Source organism: Eleginops maclovinus, chromosome 9 (assembly GCF_036324505.1).
Source record: "Eleginops maclovinus isolate JMC-PN-2008 ecotype Puerto Natales chromosome 9, JC_Emac_rtc_rv5, whole genome shotgun sequence".
Classification (NCBI taxonomy): domain Eukaryota; kingdom Metazoa; phylum Chordata; class Actinopteri; order Perciformes; family Eleginopidae; genus Eleginops; species Eleginops maclovinus.
Window position 1 is genome coordinate 8,019,525 of NC_086357.1, and position 22,938 is coordinate 8,042,462.

Here is a 22,938-nt window from a genome sequence, read left to right on the forward strand (position 1 = left end):
AAAATTGTAGGAAAAAAAAGTGAGATGAGAAATGAGAATTACTGTTAAGAATCGTGGATACCATTATACGTTGGCCAAAAACTCTAGAGGTTTCATTTTGAACATCCAAGTTTTTCACTTATACAGCGATGGTAATCCAGAAACATGGAGGTAAGATTAAAAACTCATGGCTATACCAAATAGAATTAAACAACATTGCGAATCGAAACAGGTGAATTTGTGCGTCTATGTATCCATAAAGACAGTTTCACAAGTGAGTAAGTCCTTAAAAAGTCAAAAGTCCCCATCCAGAAAACCCGCTATAACTGGTTCATGCAAACACAATTTCTTCTACAATTTTGTTATTCTTTATTTACTTTATTTCCCCTCCAAACTCATATTACATTTTCAAGTAAACAGCTCACATTGTTGCATTTACACCCATTCTGGTTCCATTCTGCTGTGGCACACTGCCCTCCCAATAAACCAGGGGAAAAGTCTCAGTTAAGTGCTTTTTCAGCCCTAGCCAAGTTCTTTCCTCTGCGTTCGTGGTAAAAATGTCATTTCCAGTTATTTGTCTTGGGCGACAGAGAAGCGAACAAATCCAAAAATGTGTTCCCACCTCTGTTTTCCTTCACAATTTAGGGCCTCAAATTGGTCGAGACATGTCTTGGCTCTTCCTGATTACAGTCAAAAGGACTAATCGTCAGCATTTTGAGTAGACGTATTGTCCAATTGAGGCAGGGCCTTCCGAAATCTTCCCAGAATCGAGATGAATTACAGAAACAGAGAGAAAGGATTACAGCCAGCTCAAGTGGAGAACCTGATGTGTGAATGTGGAAGAAGTTGGGTAGCTTTAAAAGCAAAATACTGTATAAGTGACAAATGTAACACGTTTCTGTGCTACCTTTTTTACGAGTCCTGCTTTCACCTTTAATCATGTAAACCTTGTTTTTTGTCACAAATCCAATCTTTTTTAAGAAATGGAAACTTTTCTTTACCAAAAGAAGTTCATGGATATTGTGCAAACATATATTGTCAAAATAGAGCAAAGCTGTATAGGACTAAACAGGTCTTAAAGGGGAAATCCATCACTGTTGCACATCAGAGTCTCTTAACTACAAATGTAAAAAAAAAAAAAAAGAAGACGTCTTTAGGGAGCAGTGTGGTATCCTATAAAATGCTAAAGGCGAGTTTTCAAGACCTTTTGAAGTCTACTGCTCATCTCTGCTACAGGCTAAAGGCTCCAGGCTACATGAGTATACTGGCAGAACTCATTCCGATTGCCAACATAGAGGTTCCATTGTAGGTTTTGTTAGGCAAGTTTTTCCCATGGAAGAATACACGGGGAATAATAAATTTACAAGATCTCTGGTTCTGTTCAGCGAATAAGTTTCTGCTACTGTTCATTGTTAATTCGACAATGCAACAGGGGTGCAAAGCTAAACCTGTGCAATGTTGTTTTAAGAAGGGACTGCAAAGTGACACCTAAGAAACAAACCTGAGTTTCTCTGGCAAGGCATAACAAAGTCTGGGAGCATTGACATCTGACACTGTTAGCTTTGATTGCAAAAGTGGATCTAAAATGGAGAATTTTAAAGTAGGAAATAGGTTCACAAATGTAGTTTAGTGCCAACACTAGTTTAGATTTCTGTGTTATCAGTAACACTGTAAAATACATTCTGAGTATAATCCATTCCAAGCTAGGGGTAAAAGACTCATGCCGCTTTGAAGAATGACCATACTTGCTACTACATTTCAAATCAGATGTAGCTGGGAAAGAGAACTCGTACAGAAAATACAAGAACACATCCCCAAGTAGAAAATCATGTGCATATCTGGCAAGTTATTTTGATCAACTCCAAAATGTAACGTTTACTTTGGCCCATGCTATACCCTTCCATCAAGTTTCATTAAAAGCAGGCCAGTTATTTTCCATTTATCCTGCTGACAACCAGACCAACCAGCCAACCAACCAACCAACCAACCAACCAGAACCTACATGGTATAGGAAAATATTACAATATCACAGTTGTCAAAAAGGGGAAGAATGCCAATTGGGTGAGCACTGGGTTACATTGATTGAAAAAACTGGACAGGTTATCATGGATCACATACAAATAATGTAGGGCAACATTTAAAAAACTGTAGGAAATCTAATAGAAGGAAAATGTGCTTGATAGTTTTTGATACTTATAATTACAGACATATTTCCGTGTGTACCAACACCCAGCCCTGGTACCAACACATAAAACTCAACACCACATGGGTCTTCACTGAGATTATTGAAATACATAAATTCACGGTAGTAGTAAAAGGCTCATGGGTACTCTTAAAACTTAATGATGGGGAATTTTTTACGTGCTATTAACTCTCCACATGTGTTTTATCTCCTTGCAATCTGCTGCCAAAGTGATATAAAGAGCGAGAAAGTCCTCCAATATTAATTGGAACCGGTTCCAACTGGAGCGCTGTGATGCCAGAGGGGGGAACAAGGGATGACAAGGAGGAAATAGAAAAAGGACTAAATGACATTGAGACAACAAGAGAGAGAATGATGGAGGGTAGAGGAGGGGGGGTGCTGGAAAAAGAAAGGGCGGAGATACATCAGTGGAGACATCACCGGATCAAACCAAGCAGGCCATGTGTGTGTGTGTGTGTGTGTGTGTCAGAACTGGTGTGGTGAGTTCAGGGGCAGTTCAACTCTACTCTGGGGTGCAGCAGCCACGGTGACTTTATACCAAGTTAATAGGAAGTAAAAGAAAACCAGAACAAAGTCTGCAGAGACACAGAAGGAACAGAAGGGGAGAGAAAAGAGGAATGACTAATGACTGGACGGTAAATACATCTCTCATCTGAGAGCTGTTTCATAAATAAAACATTAGACTGTCTCTATAGAATGTTACTTTTCATCTATAATTATCTCTTTGCTCCCCACACTACGTAGATCTACAGGTGCAAGCCCTTCATTTCAGCAGCAATTACAGTCCCTCTGCTCTGCTAAAATCACCTATTTTCCGCAGATTTCAACAGGCGTCGTGTTCGGATGTTTGAGGTGGGAGCGAGGGAAGGGAACAATAATCAGAATGATCAGAGGTAGAAAGGTGGGAAGGTGAGATTGCGAATACAATTTAGGCACAGAGGGAGCGAGGGAAAGACGTAGACAGCATATTTGTGCCTGCATCGCAAACAAAGAGAGTAAATACAGGTATTATCTGTTATCTGCTGCTGTAGGCGTTGCTGATGTGTCTCAGGCTTCACAGGCGGAGTGAGAGCTGATTGCGGAGCCAAAAGGTGACATTTTTCCCACGGATTATAGAACAAGAATGAGCAAGACATTTCGTGATGCTGTAATGCTCGCTGAAATGGCAATCAAATTGTAAGATGGACCAAAAAAACATTTGGTTTATGGGTTGCCTTTGACCCATGGCAGTTGAAAGAGAGAGATGTCAAACCTTTAAGAATATTAGTCAAGTTATTTCAACGTCTTTTAATGTTTATAATAAAGCCTGTCTGATGCCAATATCAAAAGATGAAGGGTAAATTCAGATAAATCAGATATATAAAAAATTCCAACAAGGAATTGGCAACTATAATTACATAAATAAGAGATTCTTGCGTTTCCAAAGATTCCAAATATTTATCGCTCATTTGAAAAGAATCCTCAGGCCTCAATCAAGAGATTGAACGCGATGAGAGAATATTTGGAGGGGGTGGGAAAAGACTAATGACTAATGATGATCATTTTTTTATACATGTGAAATATATATCAAGGCAACTTTTTAGATCACGATACATTAGTCATTGTTCTGTAGTTTTTAAATAAGTTGTTAGGCATATCCTGTCACATTTGATTATCTTCTTTAGTAAACGAAAATAACACAAAACTAGAGAAGGTATAGAAGTTACGGATTTAAGGTTAAGAAGTGCAAGTAAATACCAACCTGAATTGTCATCTTTAATTTAAAAGCTGACAAAATACTGTGCTTATAACTGGTAATCATAAAACCAGTTCCTATTCATTCTGCTTGTATAATGTCGCACAAATCCAGTAACCTTTCAAGGAAGCTGGATATGATATATATATGTAGCATTATAATCACCCAACCCTAAGATGTAATGATGTCACACAGTGGAAATAAGATTGTGCTAACCCTAAAACCGCTTAAAAGGAATGCAACTGTAGAAAAATGTACCTTTAATGTTTGAAATGCACTGTTCATGTGTTCTGAGAACATGAGCGTGTTAAAACACTTTCACACTAGTTGCTGATTAATGCATTAATTTGTAGAATTAATGAGCATGTTAGGATAACTGGTTATGTTTAATAAATGATGGTGATTCTGTGACGACAGCGGTTTCAGTATGAACACAGCTGAGAGTCATTAAACTTCCATAAAGACATTGTATCTCTGTGTGACAGAAGGAATAATGACACTGAGTCAGCCAGTGGAGCAAACACACACACACACACACACACACACACACACACACACACACACACACACACACACACACACACACACACACACACACACACACACACACACACACACACACACACACACACACACACACACACACACACACACACACACACACCTGCTTCCATACATGCATCAGTGCAAAACCATGCAGCGTGACCAGGAAAAAGGCAAGGTAAGGAATTCCAAAAGGCTAACAGGAAAATGTTTTTACTCGAATTACAGACGTGGCAGGAACGAGGAACAAAGAAAAAAAGGAATCAGTCAGGAGGAGAAAAACGCTGACCTTCAAAACCAAACAAACAACAACGTGTAATGTAGTACCCTCCGCCATAAAGCATCAGTTGTGTTTATGCTAGAGTTTCACCACACACACACAAACACACACTGATTCAACATACGCTGCAGAACTGTCACAACCTGCAACGTCTAAGATTCCCACGTTTCCCAATGCTCAATCTACTGAGAATTTATAATGAAAACATGGAAAATATACAGTTGGCAAACAAAGACAATATGAACCTCGTTATTAAGGAAATTGTGATGAAGTGAAACACAAGGTGGCTGGGAGAAAAAGCCAATTGTGAGATGGTAGATGATGAAAATCGTTTCTTAAGAAGCAAGGGATGAATAATGGTTGTCATAATGCGATGCCTGTTGTTTGCCTTTCAGAATGACAGTAGAGAAAAACCACATCCTATTTATAGGTTTTTTGTTATTTTCTTACAAGTTCTGCACATACTCGATCTCAATATCCTATCCATCAGTAACTTGTCAGTGGCTAGCTAGCTTGCTATGATGGACCAAAATACAGGGGAAGACAAGGTTCAACATTGCAGACATTTAAAAAGAATATATTAGTTAAGGAAGGGGTTTATGCAACCCTAATTTAGAATTCTTAATTTGGTAATCTCTAAATTAGGATGGTTCTGGTATCACAAAATTCATATCCTAAGATCAGAAGGTTTGTATGTGAAACATGTTTCTGTCCTCAATCCTACATGTCATATAGTTGGGATTTCTGACGGAACCCCCAGGACCTTGTGGTTTAGTTTCAATAAACACTTGTTTCTTAGGAAACAAGTGAGGGATGATATCCTTGTTGCTACAGTTATGACTCCTGGTTGGGTTGAGAAAAGTCTGCAAATATACTGTATAGAACAATAAAAGACAAGCAGTATGCTGGAGCAGTGAATAACACTATAAATTACATTGTAAACAAATCCATCAGCTCAGAAGTGACACCAAACGGCCCGCCTCCATATTTCACTGTTTTAGTTTTATCTTTATCTCACGACAGATCCTGGGGGGGGGACTGAGCCTCAGGCCGGTGATTTGTCTTCATGTCATTTCAGCCAGAAAGCTGTCCCCTCGACTCACACACACACACTGTGTAAACTCAGACCTGTGTGTTTAACCCCACCCGCCTCCACAAACACACACGTGTATAGGGTCACCATGTCAAAATGTGTCCTGTGTAAGCATATACACTTCCACCAAGCTCGAGTGTGCGCTCATGGATCGGATGACCCGCTGGAAGGACTTGAAACGCTTTCATGTCACAGAGAGACAGCTGGATATAAATGTTTGGAGGAAAATATAAACTGAAGCCTAAGGTCTGTGTGTGTGTGTGTGTGTGTGTGTGTGTGTGTGTGTGTGTGTGTGTGTGTGTGTGTGTGTGTGTGTGTGTGTGTGTGTGTGTGTGTGTGGACTGCTGAAATATTAGTCCGTTTTCTGACGCTTTTTTCGAAGACCTGAGCAGATTTTTTTTCGGTGTGAAGATGAAAGCCGACAGGAAGAAGAAAACAGCGGTTGACCTGTGGGCTCCATGTGGGCAGAACAGGACAAACTGCTGCATAAGACAAACACTGGCCTTTTTTACTTGTGCACACAGCATCTATTTTCTTTTTACTATGAATGAGAACTGCTTTCGGGTCAAATCTACACAAACAAAGCACAGGGTCACATGCAAGCAGATTTTCTTGTCAAAGTTAGTATTCAAGATTCTCCAAAGGCTGAAACCGACTATCCATGATGAAATAAATATTAACTAAACGAGTACATGTACAATGATGCTGGAAACATACTTGAAAACAAATAAGCTGGTAGTCTGCTGCTTCTACATTTTGATGGGAAAATATAGGCTTTTATTGTAGAGCATTATAAGAAACACAATAAGATGATTGTGATAAGGGTGGATCTAAATGTGGAAAGATAAAAACGACACGTCGAGGTGTGATCGAGCCCTCTCGTTGTTCTAGGTCTATTGCAAATTAAAATAGTTAGACTCATCATATTTTCACGTTTTAAATCATCCATTTATTGAGGGCAGAAGCGGGGATTGTGTCTGTCTGTCTGTCTGTCTGTCTGTCTGTCTGTCTGAACAGTATCTCTTCAACTCTTTAGTTGGCAAAACATAATCCCAACTGGCTTCTGTGTCTCACACACACACACACACACACACACACACACACACACACACACACACACACACACACACACACACACACACACACACACACACACACACACACACACACACACACACACACACACACACACACACACACACACACACACACACACACAAACTATACTCTCTTTCTCCGTACCAGTGGTGCCAAGCACTACGATGCTCTTCTCGGCAGCTCAAACACCAAAACAATGGCTCAATTGAGAATAGAGGTTTGGTTTACGGACAATGGATGGGTCTGTGTGTGTGTGTGTGTGTGTAGCTCTGTTAGGTCAAATCCCTCTAAATCTGCTGATCTGCATGACTTTTACTGCCCAATTCATCATTTCCAACATTCCTCCTTCTTGGTTAAAGCCCTGTTCAGCAAATGATCACAGTATGAGCCGCCCTCACCACCAGGTGTAGTGCAGAGCACAGTTTAGCATTGCCTTCAACATGCACCAAGTAGCAGGAAAACATCTTTGATATTTATCGGCCTATTCTAAAATCCTGAGATATAGTCACCCTGCTGGTAGGACACTTTTAAGCTAAAAATTTGAGCTCAACAGTCCCTGCAACCACTGAAGAGCGTTTTTTTACACACGTTTTTTTATTCTGTTTATTTAGTATGGGAATATATAGACCTAAGGCTGAGGGGGTTTCTTTGTGTTAAGAGTTATGGTGTAGTCTTGCATAATATTCATTTATTTGATCTTGTGTAATGCACAAAGTCGCAAAAGTTTGAATGGACTTGTTTTGATGTTTGAAATAGCTTCCTTACTTAATAAAACACCAACATAAATTCATTAATGATTGCCTTTAATGAATTGTTTTCAAGCTCAGAAATCACCACAGTTAATAATTGACTGAAATTTCTTCCATCTGTTCCATCTCGAGACATTGAAATCTTTTCAAGACACATTGACAGGCTCCAATGGAAACGTTTGCAAACACATCCCACACAGCAGGCAAAACACAAGCAACTACAGTCATGTACCAGCAATAAAGAGAAAAGTCTACATTTTAAGAAGTCAACATTTATTCCTGGAATATATACGAATTTACCTCATTTTATTTATGCATAAGGAGAACCTTCAGCTCACACTTTTAACACAATGGATACATATTGTCTAATTTACTGTTCTAGAATTAGCCAGCAACGCTGACTTAGCGCATTACTGTTTACTGTTTCTTTCGTTCACTTGTGTTAATATTAACTGCTTCAACAATTAGCTTTTCACTTGACAAATGGACGAGGATTGTGGGGAGGAAGTAAATCCTCTGCTAACAAATGTCTTCTCCAAACGTCAGAAATCATTTTAAGTGCGGGCAGTAAAGTTGTTTGTCGAGAAAAATTATGGACTGAGTAATCTACAAAACAGAGTGGTAAAATAAATGATAAACAGTTGCTTACAGGCAGTTTTGTTTGTATACCAATCTGAGCTTTATTCCAGTGCTGGAAGGTAAAAACAATAAAATAAAACTCTAAGTGCGATCATGTGTAATAAAGGGACAAAAGATGTATTCACAACCTCTAACATATGCAGATCTTCTTTTAATTAATGGGAAAATGTGTTGCAATCGGCCTTATAAACTGCTCATTAATACACACATTGCAGTGGCTTGCAGCAGCATAGACGTAATGCCTGGAACCTCTGAAGCGCATAACTGCCTCGGAGACAAAAACGAGCCGCTTAAATTATTTTTACAGCGCCTCCGACTGCTGAAATAAAAGCGGTCAAATGACTTGCACCTCGAGTCTTTCAAGACTTCAGAGGACATTAAAATGCAGCAGGAGGAGGAGAAGGAGGCCGTAAAAAGCCGTGTGGTTTTATAGTTGCCCATAAACATGCTGCGGGATGGGAGGATACGGCAGAGAAAGCAGATCTCTATTGGAGGGAGTGATTTCTGTCACCCCTTCATTCCTTTTTAAACATAAAACCCGGACCTGAGTCGCTGCACACGAAACAGGGAGGAAGAGGATTTACAAGTGGAGTCTCAACTCCTGACGGCTTCAAGTACATCATCTAAGTCTGCGGGAAGATTGGGAATACCCCTGTTGAACAAAGACACATATTTCAGCTTTAACGTGCCTGCTTAAGAAGTCAGCCTTTACGAGTAAAAGCCAGGCTTTTAAAATCAAGCTTCAGGTGAAGACAGGGAGGTCATCTCCTCAGGATTTCATCAGGAATTCAGAGGTTTTAGCAACTTAGTATCCAACATTTTGCTTTATTTGACTGAAAATATATTGCACTACATATATTTGAAGAACTGCAAAAGGGAATTTTCTTTTAAACCATTTCCAGACATTTTTGGTTCAAATATTTCAGTGGTTAGTCGGGAAAGTGTTCACCATATTAATCAATGATGAAAACAATAGTTAGTTTCATCCAGTGGTGACTTTTAATACTGCTGTTAACACTCGCCTGCTGTTTGCTGAATGTTTTTACAGAGAGTACATTTAAATTGAACTTCAACACAGTTTTTTTTTAAACTTTTGGCAATGTGGAGCTTTATAGCTGCTTTTACGCTTTAACATTGTGATTTAAATGGTACTCACTTTACTTTTACAAGTTTGTGATTTTAAATAACATTCCTTAAGGTTTACTTGAAAGAGCTGGTGGCAATTAACAGGGAATTGGGACAAAGTGATTTGGGTAGGAGTTTTGGAAAAAAACAGCTGTTGATTTTGGGAGGCATTGGAACAGCTAGCAGATAGTACTCCAAACAAGGAAGAGTACGGGGTATTTGACAAACCACTCTCATCACAATGTCCATTTAGTAGCTTTTCTCAAGCTTTCAATCTTATCACATGATCTATATCAGCAGGCAACGAGTTCTCCACTTTCTGTGAGCACATTGACACCCACACTGGAATTAGAGAAGGAGTTCAAGATCATTTGTACATCCATCATTGCCTGACAACCAGCAAGACTCCATCTGCTGCTGAGGATGAAGATCATGCAATATAATTGAAAGCTCTGGGACAGCTGCTGAATGGAACTCGAGTTGGGAATGTTATCTCAAATGAAATTGAATACAAGCTTTCCAGGTTAAAAACATTGTTGTGTTCAAGTCGTGTTTCCACACAAATAACAGCGCCTGTTTTTGTTTAGTGGGTGTGCACGTGTTATTATGTGCTTATTCTTTTACTGCTGACAAGTAAATCCTCGGCTCAGGCAGTGAAGCCTCTCAGCTCAGTGCGGTGATTCCAAGGCCAATTAGGTAGCCAGTAAAATAAAAGCTTTATTGACAACAGCTCTCCCCGACGGAGCGCCTCGCTGAGCCTCCTGCAGCTCTCCTCTCTGTGACCTGGACCTCTCACGGATGTATTCCCAGAACTCCACGCTGCATTCTGGATCTGCAGTTTAACACACTGAGCAGGTGGGTCACCGCTGTGCAGCATCAAATAATTAAAGCGCTGCATCTTCGTGGTCTCCCAGGATGCTTTGCTCTTGTTTTATTCATGCCGTGTTTATTTGTATCACCTTTTCCCTTCACTGAAAGACTCCGCAGCTCCACCTTATTCATCAGTTTAACTCTGGCGCTATGTGGACTTCTGTAATTGACTTTCAAAACAGGGGCTATAAATCTCACTCCCTGCAAGAACAATAACACTTTAGAGATTAAATATATTAGCATGCAGCACAAGGCAAAAAAATATATTACTCAAATGATTTAAACAGGACTATAATATAATAATAATAAAGAAATAGCCTGAAAAGCACCAAAAACAATGCATTTCATTTAGTTTTCAAAGTAATGTAAACGCAAACACATGTCTAAAATAGATGCACGTACGACAGAGTAACAGTGGTTTAGTTTTAAAAGAACACGTGCAAATCATGGAACATGGAAACAAATACATTTAAGTTTAGGTGAATACAGCAAATTACCAGCAGCGTTATAAAAATATATTTATATGCAAATGAATAGCATGAAAAAACTGCTTATGGTTTGTAAAAAGGCCTTGAGGCTCAAACCAGGAAAAGACGAGAGATTATAGAGGTTATTGAAATATTGAGAAATAGCCAGAGGACCTAAATACAGTTTTTCTTCATTTCAGCAGAGGTAGCATGGAGCAAGTGGCTCTGAACCAGAAAAAAAACAAAGCTTGCTCATGATAGGATGTAACCAGCAGAGATCAAAATGCCTCCAATTAAGTTTGTTTGCTAAAGCAGCCATTCTAAAAAATGAGAACATAAACCGTGTACAGAACACACAATTTCCAATCTTGGAAAGCTTTGTCTATTTATTAATCAAGGTAAAATCCTGTACTCTAATTGGCATTAAGCCCTACATTCTGCAGCGTGGAGTCACGGTGACGGAGGCAAAAAATGTCAGCACTGCAAAGGACTGCAATGCTGATTTTAAAGCAAAAAGCAGGGTGTCAATGTGTGTGTGTGTGTGTGTGTGTGTGTGTGTGTGTGTGTGTGTGTGTGTGTGTGTGTGTGTGCTACTGAGTACCAGCAACCTTTTCCAAACAGAACGAGACCGGTCTCCAATAAAAATAAAAATAAATCTGGTACTTTTTACAATTTTTGGGGAATCCCTTCAAGTAATTCTCTCAAAACCGGTGTTGTGGTGATCGAACGCCATCCACTGCACAAGCATCAAGAACATCATGAAGTAGGATCCGTGAAAATCAAAACAGACTGAATGGCTTTTTCAGATGGGTGGAGAGAATAGCACCTTATCGTGGTGGAGAATAGCACCTTATCGTGGTGGAGAGGTTTGTGTGCCCCGATGAACCTGGGGGCTGTGTTGTCTGGAACCTTGTGTTCCTGGTAGGGTCTCCCATGGCAAATTGGTCTCAGGTAAGGGGCCAGACTAAGATTGGTTCAAAAAGACTCATGAATAACACAATTGGAAGCGAGGATAACCGGCCCGGAGGAAGCCCGGGGTCCCCTTCTGGAGCCAGGCCCAGAAGGAGGACTCGTCAGCGAGCGTCTGGTGGCCGGGCTTGCCATGGAGCCCGGCCGGGCACAGCCCGAAAAAGCAACGTGGGCAACACCTCCGCTTCTCCGTCCAGCGGGCCCACCACCTACGGGAAACAACGATGGGGTCGGGTGCGCTGCCAGAAGGGTGGCAGTGAAAGCAGAGGGTCTCGACGGACCAGACTCAGGCGACAGAAGTTGGCTTTGGGGACGTGGAATGTCACCTCTCTGGGGGGGAAGGAGCCGGAGCTTGTGCGGGAGGTGGAGCGTTACCAGTTGGATCTGGTGGGGCTCACCTCTACGCACAGCGTCGGCTCTGGAACCTTACTTCTGGATAAGGGTTGGACTCTATTCTTCTCCGGAGTTGCCCAAGGTGTGAGGCACCGAGCGGGTGTGGGGATTCTCACAAGCCCCCGGTTGAGTGCCGCTTTGTTGGAGTTTACCCCAGTGGACGAGAGGGTCGCCTCCCTACGCCTGCGGGTCATGGGGGGAAAACTCTGACTGTTGTGTGTGCTTATGCACCAAACAGCAGTTCAGAGTATTCGGCCTCCTTGGAGACCCTGAAAGAAGTCCTGTATGGGGCTCCTGAAGGGGACTCCTTAGTCTTGCTGGGAGACTTCAACGCACACGTGGGCAATGATGGAGACACTTGGAGGGGCGTGATTGGGAGGAACGGCCCCCCTGATCTGAACCGGAGTGGTGGTTTGCTACTGGACTTCTGTGCTAGTCATGGTACCCTAGGCAGAAGGTCCATGATCGATTTTGTTATCGTATCATCGGACCTGAGGTCGCATGTTTTGGACACTCGGGTGAAGAGAGGGGCGAAGTTGTCAACTCATAACCATCTGGTGGTGAGTTGGGTCGAGTGGCAGGGGAAGCCTCTGGACAGACCTGGTAAGCCCAAACATGTAGTGCGGGTGAACTGGGAACGTCTGGAGGAGTCCCATGTCCAGGAGGCCTTCAACTCACACCTCCGGCGGAGCTTTTCAGGCATCCCCGTGGCCGAGGCAAAGCAGTGGGTGTGGGAGAAGTTCGGAGAAGCCATGGCGAAGGACTTTCGGTCGGCACCAAAGTTGTTCTGGAAAACCGTCCGACACCTCAGGAGGGTGAAGCAGGGTACCATCCAAGCTGTGTACAGTAAGGCTGGGGCGCTGTTGACCTCAACTGATAGTGTGTTAGGGCGATGGAAGGAACACTTTGAGGAACTCCTGAATCCGACAACTCCGCACTCTATGTTAGAGGCAGAGCTGGAGTATGAAGGGGGATCAATTCCAATCTCACGGGGGGAGTCACTGATGTAGTTAAACAACTCCACAGTGGCAAAGCCCCGGGAGTGGATGAGATCCGTCCAGAAATGCTGAAGGCTCTGGGTGTTGAGGGAATGTCATGGTTGACACGTCTCATCAACATTGCGTGGAAGTCGGAAACAGTACCGAAGGAGTGGCAGACCGGGGTGGTGGTTCCTCTCTTTAAAAAGGGGGATCAGAGGGTGTGTGCCAATTACAGAGGCATCACATTACTCAGCCTCCCCGGGAAAGTTTACTCTAAGGTGCTGGAAAGGAGGGTCCGGCCGATTGTCGAACCTCAGATTGAAGAGGAACAATGCGGTTTTCGTCCTGGTCGTGGAACGACGGACCAGCTTTTCACTCTCGCAAGGATCCTGGAGGGGGCCTGGGAGTACGCTCATCCGGTCTACATGTGCTTTGTGGATTTGGAGAAGGCGTATGACCGGGTTCCCAGGGAGATACTGTGGGAGGTGCTGCGGGAGTATGGGGTGAGGGTGTCTCTACTCAGGGCCATCCAATCTGTGTACTCTCAAAGCGAGAGCTGTGTCCGGGTCCTCGGCAGCACGTCGGACCGATTTCCGGTGAGGGTTGGCCTCCGCCAGGGCTGCGCTTTGTCACCAATCCTGTTTGTGATATTCATGGACAGGATTTCGAGGCGTAGTCGTGGGGGAGGGGGTTTGCAGTTCGGTGGGCTAAGGATTGCACCACTGCTTTTTGCAGATGATGAGGTCCTAATGGCTTCATCGGTCTGTGACCTTCAGCACTCACTGGATCGGTTCGCGGCCGAGTGTGAAGCGGCTGGGATGAGGATCAGCACCTCCAAATCTGAGGCCATGGTTCTCAGCAGGAAACCAATGGACTGTCCACTCCAGGTAGGGAATGAAGCCTTACCCCAAGTGAAGGAGTTCAATTATCTCGGGGTCTTGTTCTCGAGTGAGGGAACAATGGAGCGTGAGATGGGCCGGAGAATCGGAGCAGCGGGAGCGGTACTGCAGTCGCTTTACCGCACCGTTGTGATGAAAAGAGAGCTGAGCCAGAAAGCAAAGCTCTGTCTACCGGGCCATCTTCGTTCCTACCCTCACCTGAATGAAGGATGGGTCATGACCGAAAGAACGAGATCGCGGATACAAGCGGCCGAAATGGGATTTCTCCGCAGGGTGGCTGGCATCTCCCTTAGGGATAAGGTGAGAAGTTCAGTCATCCGGGAGGGACTCGGAGTAGAACCGCTGCTCCTTCACGTTGAAAGGAGCCAGTTGAGGTGGTTCGGGCACCTAGTGAGGATGCCACCTGGGCGCCTCCCTAGGGAGGTGTTCCGGCACGTCCAGCTGGGAAGAGACCGAGGGGTAGACCTAGGACCAGGTGGAGGGATTATATCTCTTCGCTGGCCTGGGAGCGCCTTGGAATCCCCCAGTCAGAGCTGGTTGATGTGGCAAGGGAAAGGAAAGTTTGGGGCTCTCTGCTGGAGCTGTAACCTCCGCGACCCTGACGGAAAAGCGGGAGAAGATGGATGGATGGAGAGAATAAAATCGAAGACAGACAAAGAGAGCGAAGCAGCCAAAGGATGTTCTGCCAATTCCAGTGCACATTTCCACATGGGTGACATATGTCATCTCCTCAGAGAGAAAAAAGCATGGACACACACACACACACACACACACACACACACACACACACACACACACACACACACACACACACACACACACACACACACACACACACACACACACACACACACACACACACACACACACACACACACACACACACACACACACACACACACACACACACACACACACACACACACACACACACACACACACACACACACACACACACACACACACACACACACACACACACACACACGTAAATAAACAAGCAGGGCATACTGTATTTATCTGAAACAAAGACTCAGTGTCACAGTGAAATTGCTGTAATTCACCACATGGAAACCGTGAAGACAGAAACAAGTAATGTGGAATCGCATATAAAAATTAATGAGGTCAATGACAGCTTTAAAACTTATTCTCCAGTCTCTTTATAAGATATGTCATCCTTTTTTTCATATTCAGCCTTCATGACTTACCGTCTCAAAACAGGAAAGAAAATCTGCCTGAGATTTCAGATAATTTCACTTGTGAGTGTCCGTTTATTGAATTAAGTGATTTTTTGATGTCCTCAGCCATCCAGAAAATTCTTCCCAACTGCGGCTGAATGTGATCCATCTTTGTCTGCCAGCTCTGGTTGGATATTATAGGTTCACAGTTGGACCAATTTTGCAAGATAATTAACTCAGCTATAGTAGCAGTCAGACTATATTTGGACCAGTGTTGCTTCAAGTTGGAGATATTCTGGCATTATTGATTGTGAGTATGGTTAGTTGCTTTGGTTGGTTGATTCTAATTGTAATTATAAACGTATCATTTCCAGATCTAAATCAAAATGTCTGCAGATTATTCTCATATAAGACACACCAGATAACATTTTTAAAAGCTATTTGTTAACATCTTGGGTCAGAAAACCCAATTTGTTAGTTTATCTATAACAGCAATTTATGGTAAGACCATCTTCCTCTAAGTATATAATCATTTTAAAAATGTTCTCTGTTTACCTATATATTTTAGTGTCACTCAGCTGAGCAGTTCTTCATTTTGTGACTGGAAATATGTTTTCCATTAATCAATTAGCACTGTCTCATTTAAAAAGGAAATGTCCTGGAGCAAAATTGAGACATGGTCACAAATACAGAACGAAATATGACTTCAATAATCAGAGATAGATGCAAAATACCTAAATCATCGAATTTAAGTAAGTCAATAAGGTTTCATTCAAAAATGATCAAGATATTATTCTTATTTATACATTTCATGAACAGATAGTTCTTGTTTGAATTACATCTTGTGTTAACACAACATCTATTAAAATAAACTTTGTTCATTCATCATTTTGTTTACTTAATAAATATAGTTCCTTAATTGATATTAAAATGTTGTCTTATTAGGTTTGAGACTAGGTATCATGATGGCCCCAGTACAGAAATACATTGAAAATAATGATATAAAATCCTTTCTGTGTGCCCATACTCTGTCCTGTGACAGAATAAGAAAAATGTTTTTTGGCGGGAAAGTTACTAAAAGTCAAACAGATAGAAATGTTCACCAACAAAAAATAACATAGCTTGCTTCCCTCCTCTTGTCTTACTTCATCTTCACAGAGACATGAAGACGTTTGCCCTTTACATGAATGGTTCTCTTGAGAATAACAACTCTCATGCCTCAGTGCCTCCTATCTTCACTGTGCAGCAGACACACTCACACACATCCACAAAAAATGCCATTACAGTCTAAACCAAGGCCATTAGAGCCTAAACAAAGAGCTGAGAGTCAAGCTAAAAATAAACCTATAAAATAGGGCCTTTTAGCCGGGTTAGCTTGTTAGGCCGAGGCTGCGATCATCGATTCCCTGAACACCGCACACGGCCATGAACACGGGCTGCGGACACTAACACACACCTCTGCAAACACACCAATTTTCTCACTGGTCGCAACAGACAATGCAAAGATGGCAATTACTGTTCCTTGTGTTTTTTCTGCTGTCCCTCCAGACTCTCTCTCCCTCATTATGTTTGATCTACCAGTCATTATCCAGTGCAGCAGCGTTTCATCACCTCCCTGATCACATTGATCCGCTGCCCAGTTCGACTCCGACAGTCCTCTTAAGACGCGGACAAACTCAAACTGCCTGGTGCTCAATTAAAAACTGTGATTGCTATTGACAATCTGTTTGATATGTATTCGTGTGTGTCAGGTGAAAATCGCACAATAGAGCGTGCAATCAGACGGTAATGATGTGTTCTCTGTCTAGCCTCGTTGCCTATGAATCATATTTGCATGTTATCATCTATGCTATCAGTTTGGTGGTAGACGTTCCATAACATGTAGCAAGTTAAAATGAAATGGAATTTCATTGGATCAAATTCTTAATCCGGCTTGTATATTTTGTTGTGTCAGTTCTTTGTCTCCATTGCGCTACACTCAACACTTTCTTTGCTGTTGATTTTAAAGTCTTAGGGTTAGGGTTAATACCTTGATTCTATGGCATATTTCTCCCCTTGACAGAAGTGTGTCACAGACCTAAGGAATGGATAGAATGAGTAAAAGCGGGAAACCTAATACACTTACTGGTAGAGGGACAACAAACATAGCTCATTACTTTAAGCTAGTCCTACGGTCCGGCTTTGAACATGCCATCGTTAATGCCTTTTCACCAGCACATACCGAAGAAAAACTAGAGGCTAGAGTGAAAGTGTTTGGTTTTGTTCTTTTAACTTTGTAAGGGTCTTTAATGAGTGAAGACATTTTGTCCGAACATCTTTTCATCAAATGGCTCTTTTGACGGTTAAGACTTTTGGCTCAAACTACTGAACATCCTGCTGTTAATTCCGGTTTCTCAGTTCTTGTCACACACTTAACCTTACCAATGAAATGCAGGATGTTGTGTTGGATTGGTTTTACTTGACCAAGCTCTTCTGATCAAAGCCTTTAGGCAGAATGAACCAATCTAGTCTTCTGGTTTACATCTAATTGTATCGCTCATTTACATAAATGAGGAACAGAGTCTAGTGAACCGAGGCTGAAGATAAAAGACAAGAGCTGCCTTATCAGAGCAGAACAGCGCTCTGCATGCTATTAGCCTGTTAGGTTCAGCATGAGCTCTGATTACCTTAACAGTTCTATATACCTGTAGGTAGTGACGAGAACACCGTCAGGGATTCATTAGCTCACTGTCATAATTAATGTTACGTGGAGCCGCCAAACAGCTCCCCTCAGGGAAGGGGTACAGCGGCAGGTTAGCAAATGTAGGAGGGTGTTCACAATCACACTGAGTCAGATAGTGTTACGCATTGATTAGTGCTATGAGCCTGTTAGAGATATTGGGTATCAAAACTGATTTAATCACTAGACTACAGGGGGGAAAAGTGAACTGTTGAGGACAACAAGTGGAAGAAGGGAGACCGGAAGTTGGGGGAAGAAAGAAAAGGAACACTCTTCTTAACTTTTAATGAGTTTTTCTTAGAAGTTGTGCCTCTACTAAATATACATTTCCAATTGCAGCTGAGCCGAGCAGTCACTCGGTTCACACCAGTGAGTTAATGTCATTGATTTGGTATAATCACTAGCTAAGTACAATGGTAATGCTGCAAAACCTGACCAACATATTGCCAGTTTGTGGTGTTATGGCACGGTTTCTACTATAAATGTCACAAGAACCCATACTTTAATACCAAGTCAAAGCCAAAAATGCGCTAAAAGAGCATGGAACTAATTTTTCCACGATACCACAGGACCAGGGCTCAAGATGGCAATGATAAATGGTAAATGTGTACTTCAAATGGCTTGGAAATGGTCAAATCTAGATGAAAAAGTTAATGTGTCTATGTTTGAGTTGAACAAAAGCAAAAGCAGGGCGGCGTTGCGGAGTGTCAGCAGTGATGGAGGATGTCCATCATAATTAGCTTCCCTCTGCACAGTCCTCCCTCACTGCTACTGCTACACCACTACTGCTACTCGTGACTTGCGAATTCAGGAATGTAGTATGTCAGGCCAACAGTGCATCAGCCAATCAATTATTTAGAACTTGTGTGGTTGCAATATTGTGGATGGATGGATTGATGGAGGAGGGAGTAGTGGACAAGGGGCTCAAATAGTGCAGTGAAGAGTTACATATAGAAATGAGATATTTACCCGAGGCCAGAGTGGTATGGATGTTATTTATGGAAGACAGACCAAACCCACTCCCATAAAACAGACGGGCAGCCAGACAATTAAAGAGAGCAGAGAGGCGGCAGAGGAAATAGAGGAAAGAACATTGCTCTATGTCTGACCTATTTAGCAAACGGAGAGCCATAAACACAGCAAATCTGAATTCACTCTGCAGCAGACAGCCAGCACTAAAGCAAAGCAAACCATTCCAACCCTGTAAAAATGATAATCAAAGCCTGCAGGGTTCAGAATAGCTTTTAAATTGGGGCTCTGTTTTGTTTTGTGCTTTTTACATTTTGAGCTTCTTCATTCCATTAAAAAGGTCCACATGTATAGTAAAGAGAGCTACTGGATCCCAACAAGGTCTCAGTAGTGAGCCACAACATGGCTGTTCTGAATGTTTCTGCAGAGTCAATAGGATATATTGATTGAACATAAGGTCATTGATCTGCGGCTCCCAGAGTTCAGCAGTTTATGAAGCATAGGGTGGAAGGTGGAGCCTTCTGATCAACACCCATGAGTCCAAGCAAACCTAATGATTGATGTTCAATACTATTCCTGACTTTGGCAGTTGATACGCAGATTATTTTCCCGATCCATTCGATTAATCCCTGGTCTACAAAATTTGAGAAAATTGGGGAAAATAACAACAGTTTCGTTCACATACTGTACAAACCCCAAGATGCATGATACTGAAGAAAGAATCTGTTGTGAAGATGAAAGGTTAGAATTTCAGGATTTTTTGATCATCAACATTTTTAAAGCTAATGTGTTCAGCTTTGAGTCAATCTTGCAATCTTATACAGGAAACAACGTTGAACAGTAATGGGGATTTATTGCCTAAACTGAACATGAAGTTACTAAAAACATGACCGAAGAAAAAAAAGGGCGAATAATCTTTTAAGGCCAAACTCAGCCAAAGTTCCAGAGTGAATCCTAAAAGGAAATCCTCAGCCAGGACACATTAACACTGGTGGTTTTGATGGAATCTGGAACCTTAATATTTTGTAATATGAACCCTATTTCCTGGAAGCAGATTTTCTTGGAAGACAAACCATCCCATAGCCCTCGCACATAGGATGGGCCTACTGGGCTTTATGCAGGGCTGGTTAGTATCTGCACTAGAGCTGGAGGATCAGCTCAGCAGCAATCACAGAGAAGGAAGAGATATCCGAGGCCGATATCTCACAACCTGAGCAAAAACCAAAACTTTCTTCACAAAGAGATACCATAGATTCTTTTTGCTGAATCAACCCTTCAACTGCTGTGCTACTAGAATATTTTCTGTCAAGGTTTCCCAAACTTTTGTCATGTAATGCATTGTGAACTATATTGAAAAAGTTTAAGACCACCTTCAGAAACTGAATAGTTCACATAGTGACAAAATCAGATTTAATGTTGGGTTGTAGAATGGAAGTAGTCTTGAAAGCATTGGAAACAAGTATGGAGTGTCTTCGATTGGTGAAACATGTGGGAAAAAAATGGGAAAAAAATGAACTCATGTTGCTGGAAAGAACCCCAGGATCAGTGAAGGTTGGGCCTTTTCTGGTCCACCAATTTACACACAATCTTAAGGTGTCATTGTAGAGTTTTATAAATGTGGAAAGGGGATCTAGAAGCAGAAGGGGTCCCCAAAAATCTCAATCATAACTGGGTTCATAGAAACTCTAAGGCAAACCTTTTAGGGCCAACAGTTGAACTCAAAACATGGGGTCATGCCACACAGTACATGTGCACATAAAGCTAACAAAGCCAATATGCTTGAGAGCAACTAAACCAGACAATTGATCCTAATACCATACTCTTAGACAAAATACACTAGTACTCCAGACATATCAACGTCAACCATTCACAAAATGTTTTAGATCCAATAATGTGGATTTCATGAAATACAGTCTTGTTGAATACATTCCAACTGATCAGTGTAGGAGAATCCATATAGAGAACCCAAACATCCCAATGATGTGTTCAATGTGTCCGTGTGGGCAGCACTCACCTGAAGCAGCAGCTGCTCCAGGAGGCTGAGCCCCCATGTCGGTGTGTGGCCCCCCGGGGATCGGAGGTACAGGCCTAGGCCAGGATTTGGCCACAGGAGGGCCAACCCTCACCCCAATGTACTCCACAAAAGTCCCAGGGAAGTCTCCCGTCTCTTTGGTCCTCTCATTGGTGCCGTGCAGCCAGCCTCTCGGACTCCGCTCGTCCCCATCCTGGTAGTCCAGCCCTGGCACGGCCATCACCGTTGCCTTTGGGACAGTGAGCAGGTCGCCCGTCTGGAGGCTGATGTCATCACCGCGCTCCCGCTTGTACTCAAAGAGCGCCCGGTACTGGAAACTGTCAGATGCCATGGTTATAGGAGCTCATAGGACAGTTCTTAAACCAAAAATAAAATTGTTGCCTGAGATTTGCTGTGTTCCGAATGAAATCAATGTCTTGGAAAAATAAAAGGAAGCTGTTAGTTCAAAAATCCCTGAGGTGAAACTGGACCGCAACCTGTCCAACCTGTAAAGCCGCCTGAGAGTTGCTGTATCGTGCTGACTTCTATTAAACAGTCAAAAATTGATAAAAATCTGATCCCTGAGGTGAAATTTGACACCTTTGCTTAGTCCTACAACAGCTTGATGGGAAGGTCCAATCTTCTTTATAAAAAAATGTAAGTTTTCCAAATATAGTGAAGCTGAATTGAACAGCTGGACTTTTGCTTTAAAATGTACATTTGGTTAAATGTCCATGCAGTTCTTTAAAAATCCACCGTATCAATCCACCAGTCAGTCACAGCTCTCCAGTCTGAGGCCTCCAAATGGGCTTACCACTGACCACCACACTGTGCCTGTGATTTGAAAAGAAAAAGGCTGAGGGGGGCTAAGTGGTCTGGAAACTGGAGGGGTGGCACAGTTTTCTAGGACGGGGTGACCTCCAGACGTTCCCCAAAGCTTCTGCGGGTTCTTTCGATTTTAACGAGAAAGTGAACAAAGCCTACTTAGTCCTCTGTCAGATCAGGCGTCCGTATACTCTTATACACACTCCCACACACCTGAGGAAAATCCACTGCAGTGCAGAATTTGGCTTCTTATCCTGAGTGTCCCTATGTGCACTCTTCTGTGTGAAATCCTGCTGCTTCGCCTTTCTTGTCTGCGCAGCCTCCTGGAGCAGACACACGCTTCTGAAAACTTAAAATGAAGTTGTAGAGGTCAACATCACACACTTTTATGCAGATTTAAGGATTAAATGCAATTATATACTGAAATAAATCAGAAATTATTTTTAAAAGAGTCAGAGGTTAATTAAGTACAAAGCACGCTCAAAACTCCAATACAAGTAAGAATATTCTAGTTCAAATGCATTGAAAGCATCCCTCACCACTATGATAAGCAGGCTGACAGAAAGCTATTAGTAACAACAAGCGTGACAAGGCGAATATGAACTTCAGACAGACAGCATGCCCGACTTAACTCGCCCTGCACCAGTCTGCCCTGCTGCCTGCTTCAAACACACAGCAAACTCACCGCTCAAACTGCACGGACGAGCCCTGGTCCTCCACCGACGCCTCTGCGCGTGAACTGTCCGTTTCCACACAACCCAAACCCCACAGTGCGAGCCCAGACATCCGTGAATCCCGTCAGGATAAATAGATGGCGTGGCTGGTCCAGCAGACAGGCAGCCTGCTCCGTGCTGTAGTGAGCGGCAGTGCTGATGTCAGTAAACCCCTCCTCCCCCGTCTGCAAATTATGCCAGCAGCCAGCGGCGGAGACGGGACGGGTCGGCATGGTGCAGCTGCAGCAAAAACACCGCATGACCCGGTTACGATGCCCTCGTAGTTAGTGCTGCATTTGTGATATTTTGAAGTGTGTTATTGTGTTTAATACATAGCCACGAGGTTGAGTATTGGGTGTACAGGAGCTGCAGAAAGGTGATTAATTATGTAAGAAGGCTGTGACCTGGAAAATACTTGCATGTATCCCTGCGCACCTGAGTTGCATTTTACGGAAAACAAATGCATAATTTAAATTCGAAAAATAAATAGAGGATGATAGG

At 42.6% G+C, this 22,938-nt stretch overlaps 1 protein-coding gene across 1 annotated transcript in view; it reads right to left on the reverse strand.

Annotated features, from left to right (window-relative positions):
- LOC134869732 (phosphatidylinositol 3-kinase regulatory subunit alpha-like) overlaps nt 1-22,505 on the reverse strand; it is a 121,876-nt gene extending 99,371 nt beyond the window's left edge. The window contains exons 1-2 of the mRNA XM_063891612.1: nt 22,410-22,505; nt 20,903-22,066 (exon numbers count right to left, since the gene is read on the reverse strand). Coding sequence (XP_063747682.1) covers nt 20,903-21,251 — 349 coding nt within the window. The 5' untranslated portion in view covers nt 21,252-22,066; nt 22,410-22,505. The remainder of the gene's footprint in view (nt 1-20,902; nt 22,067-22,409) is intronic.
- Nucleotides 22,506-22,938: the final 433 nt, after the last annotated feature.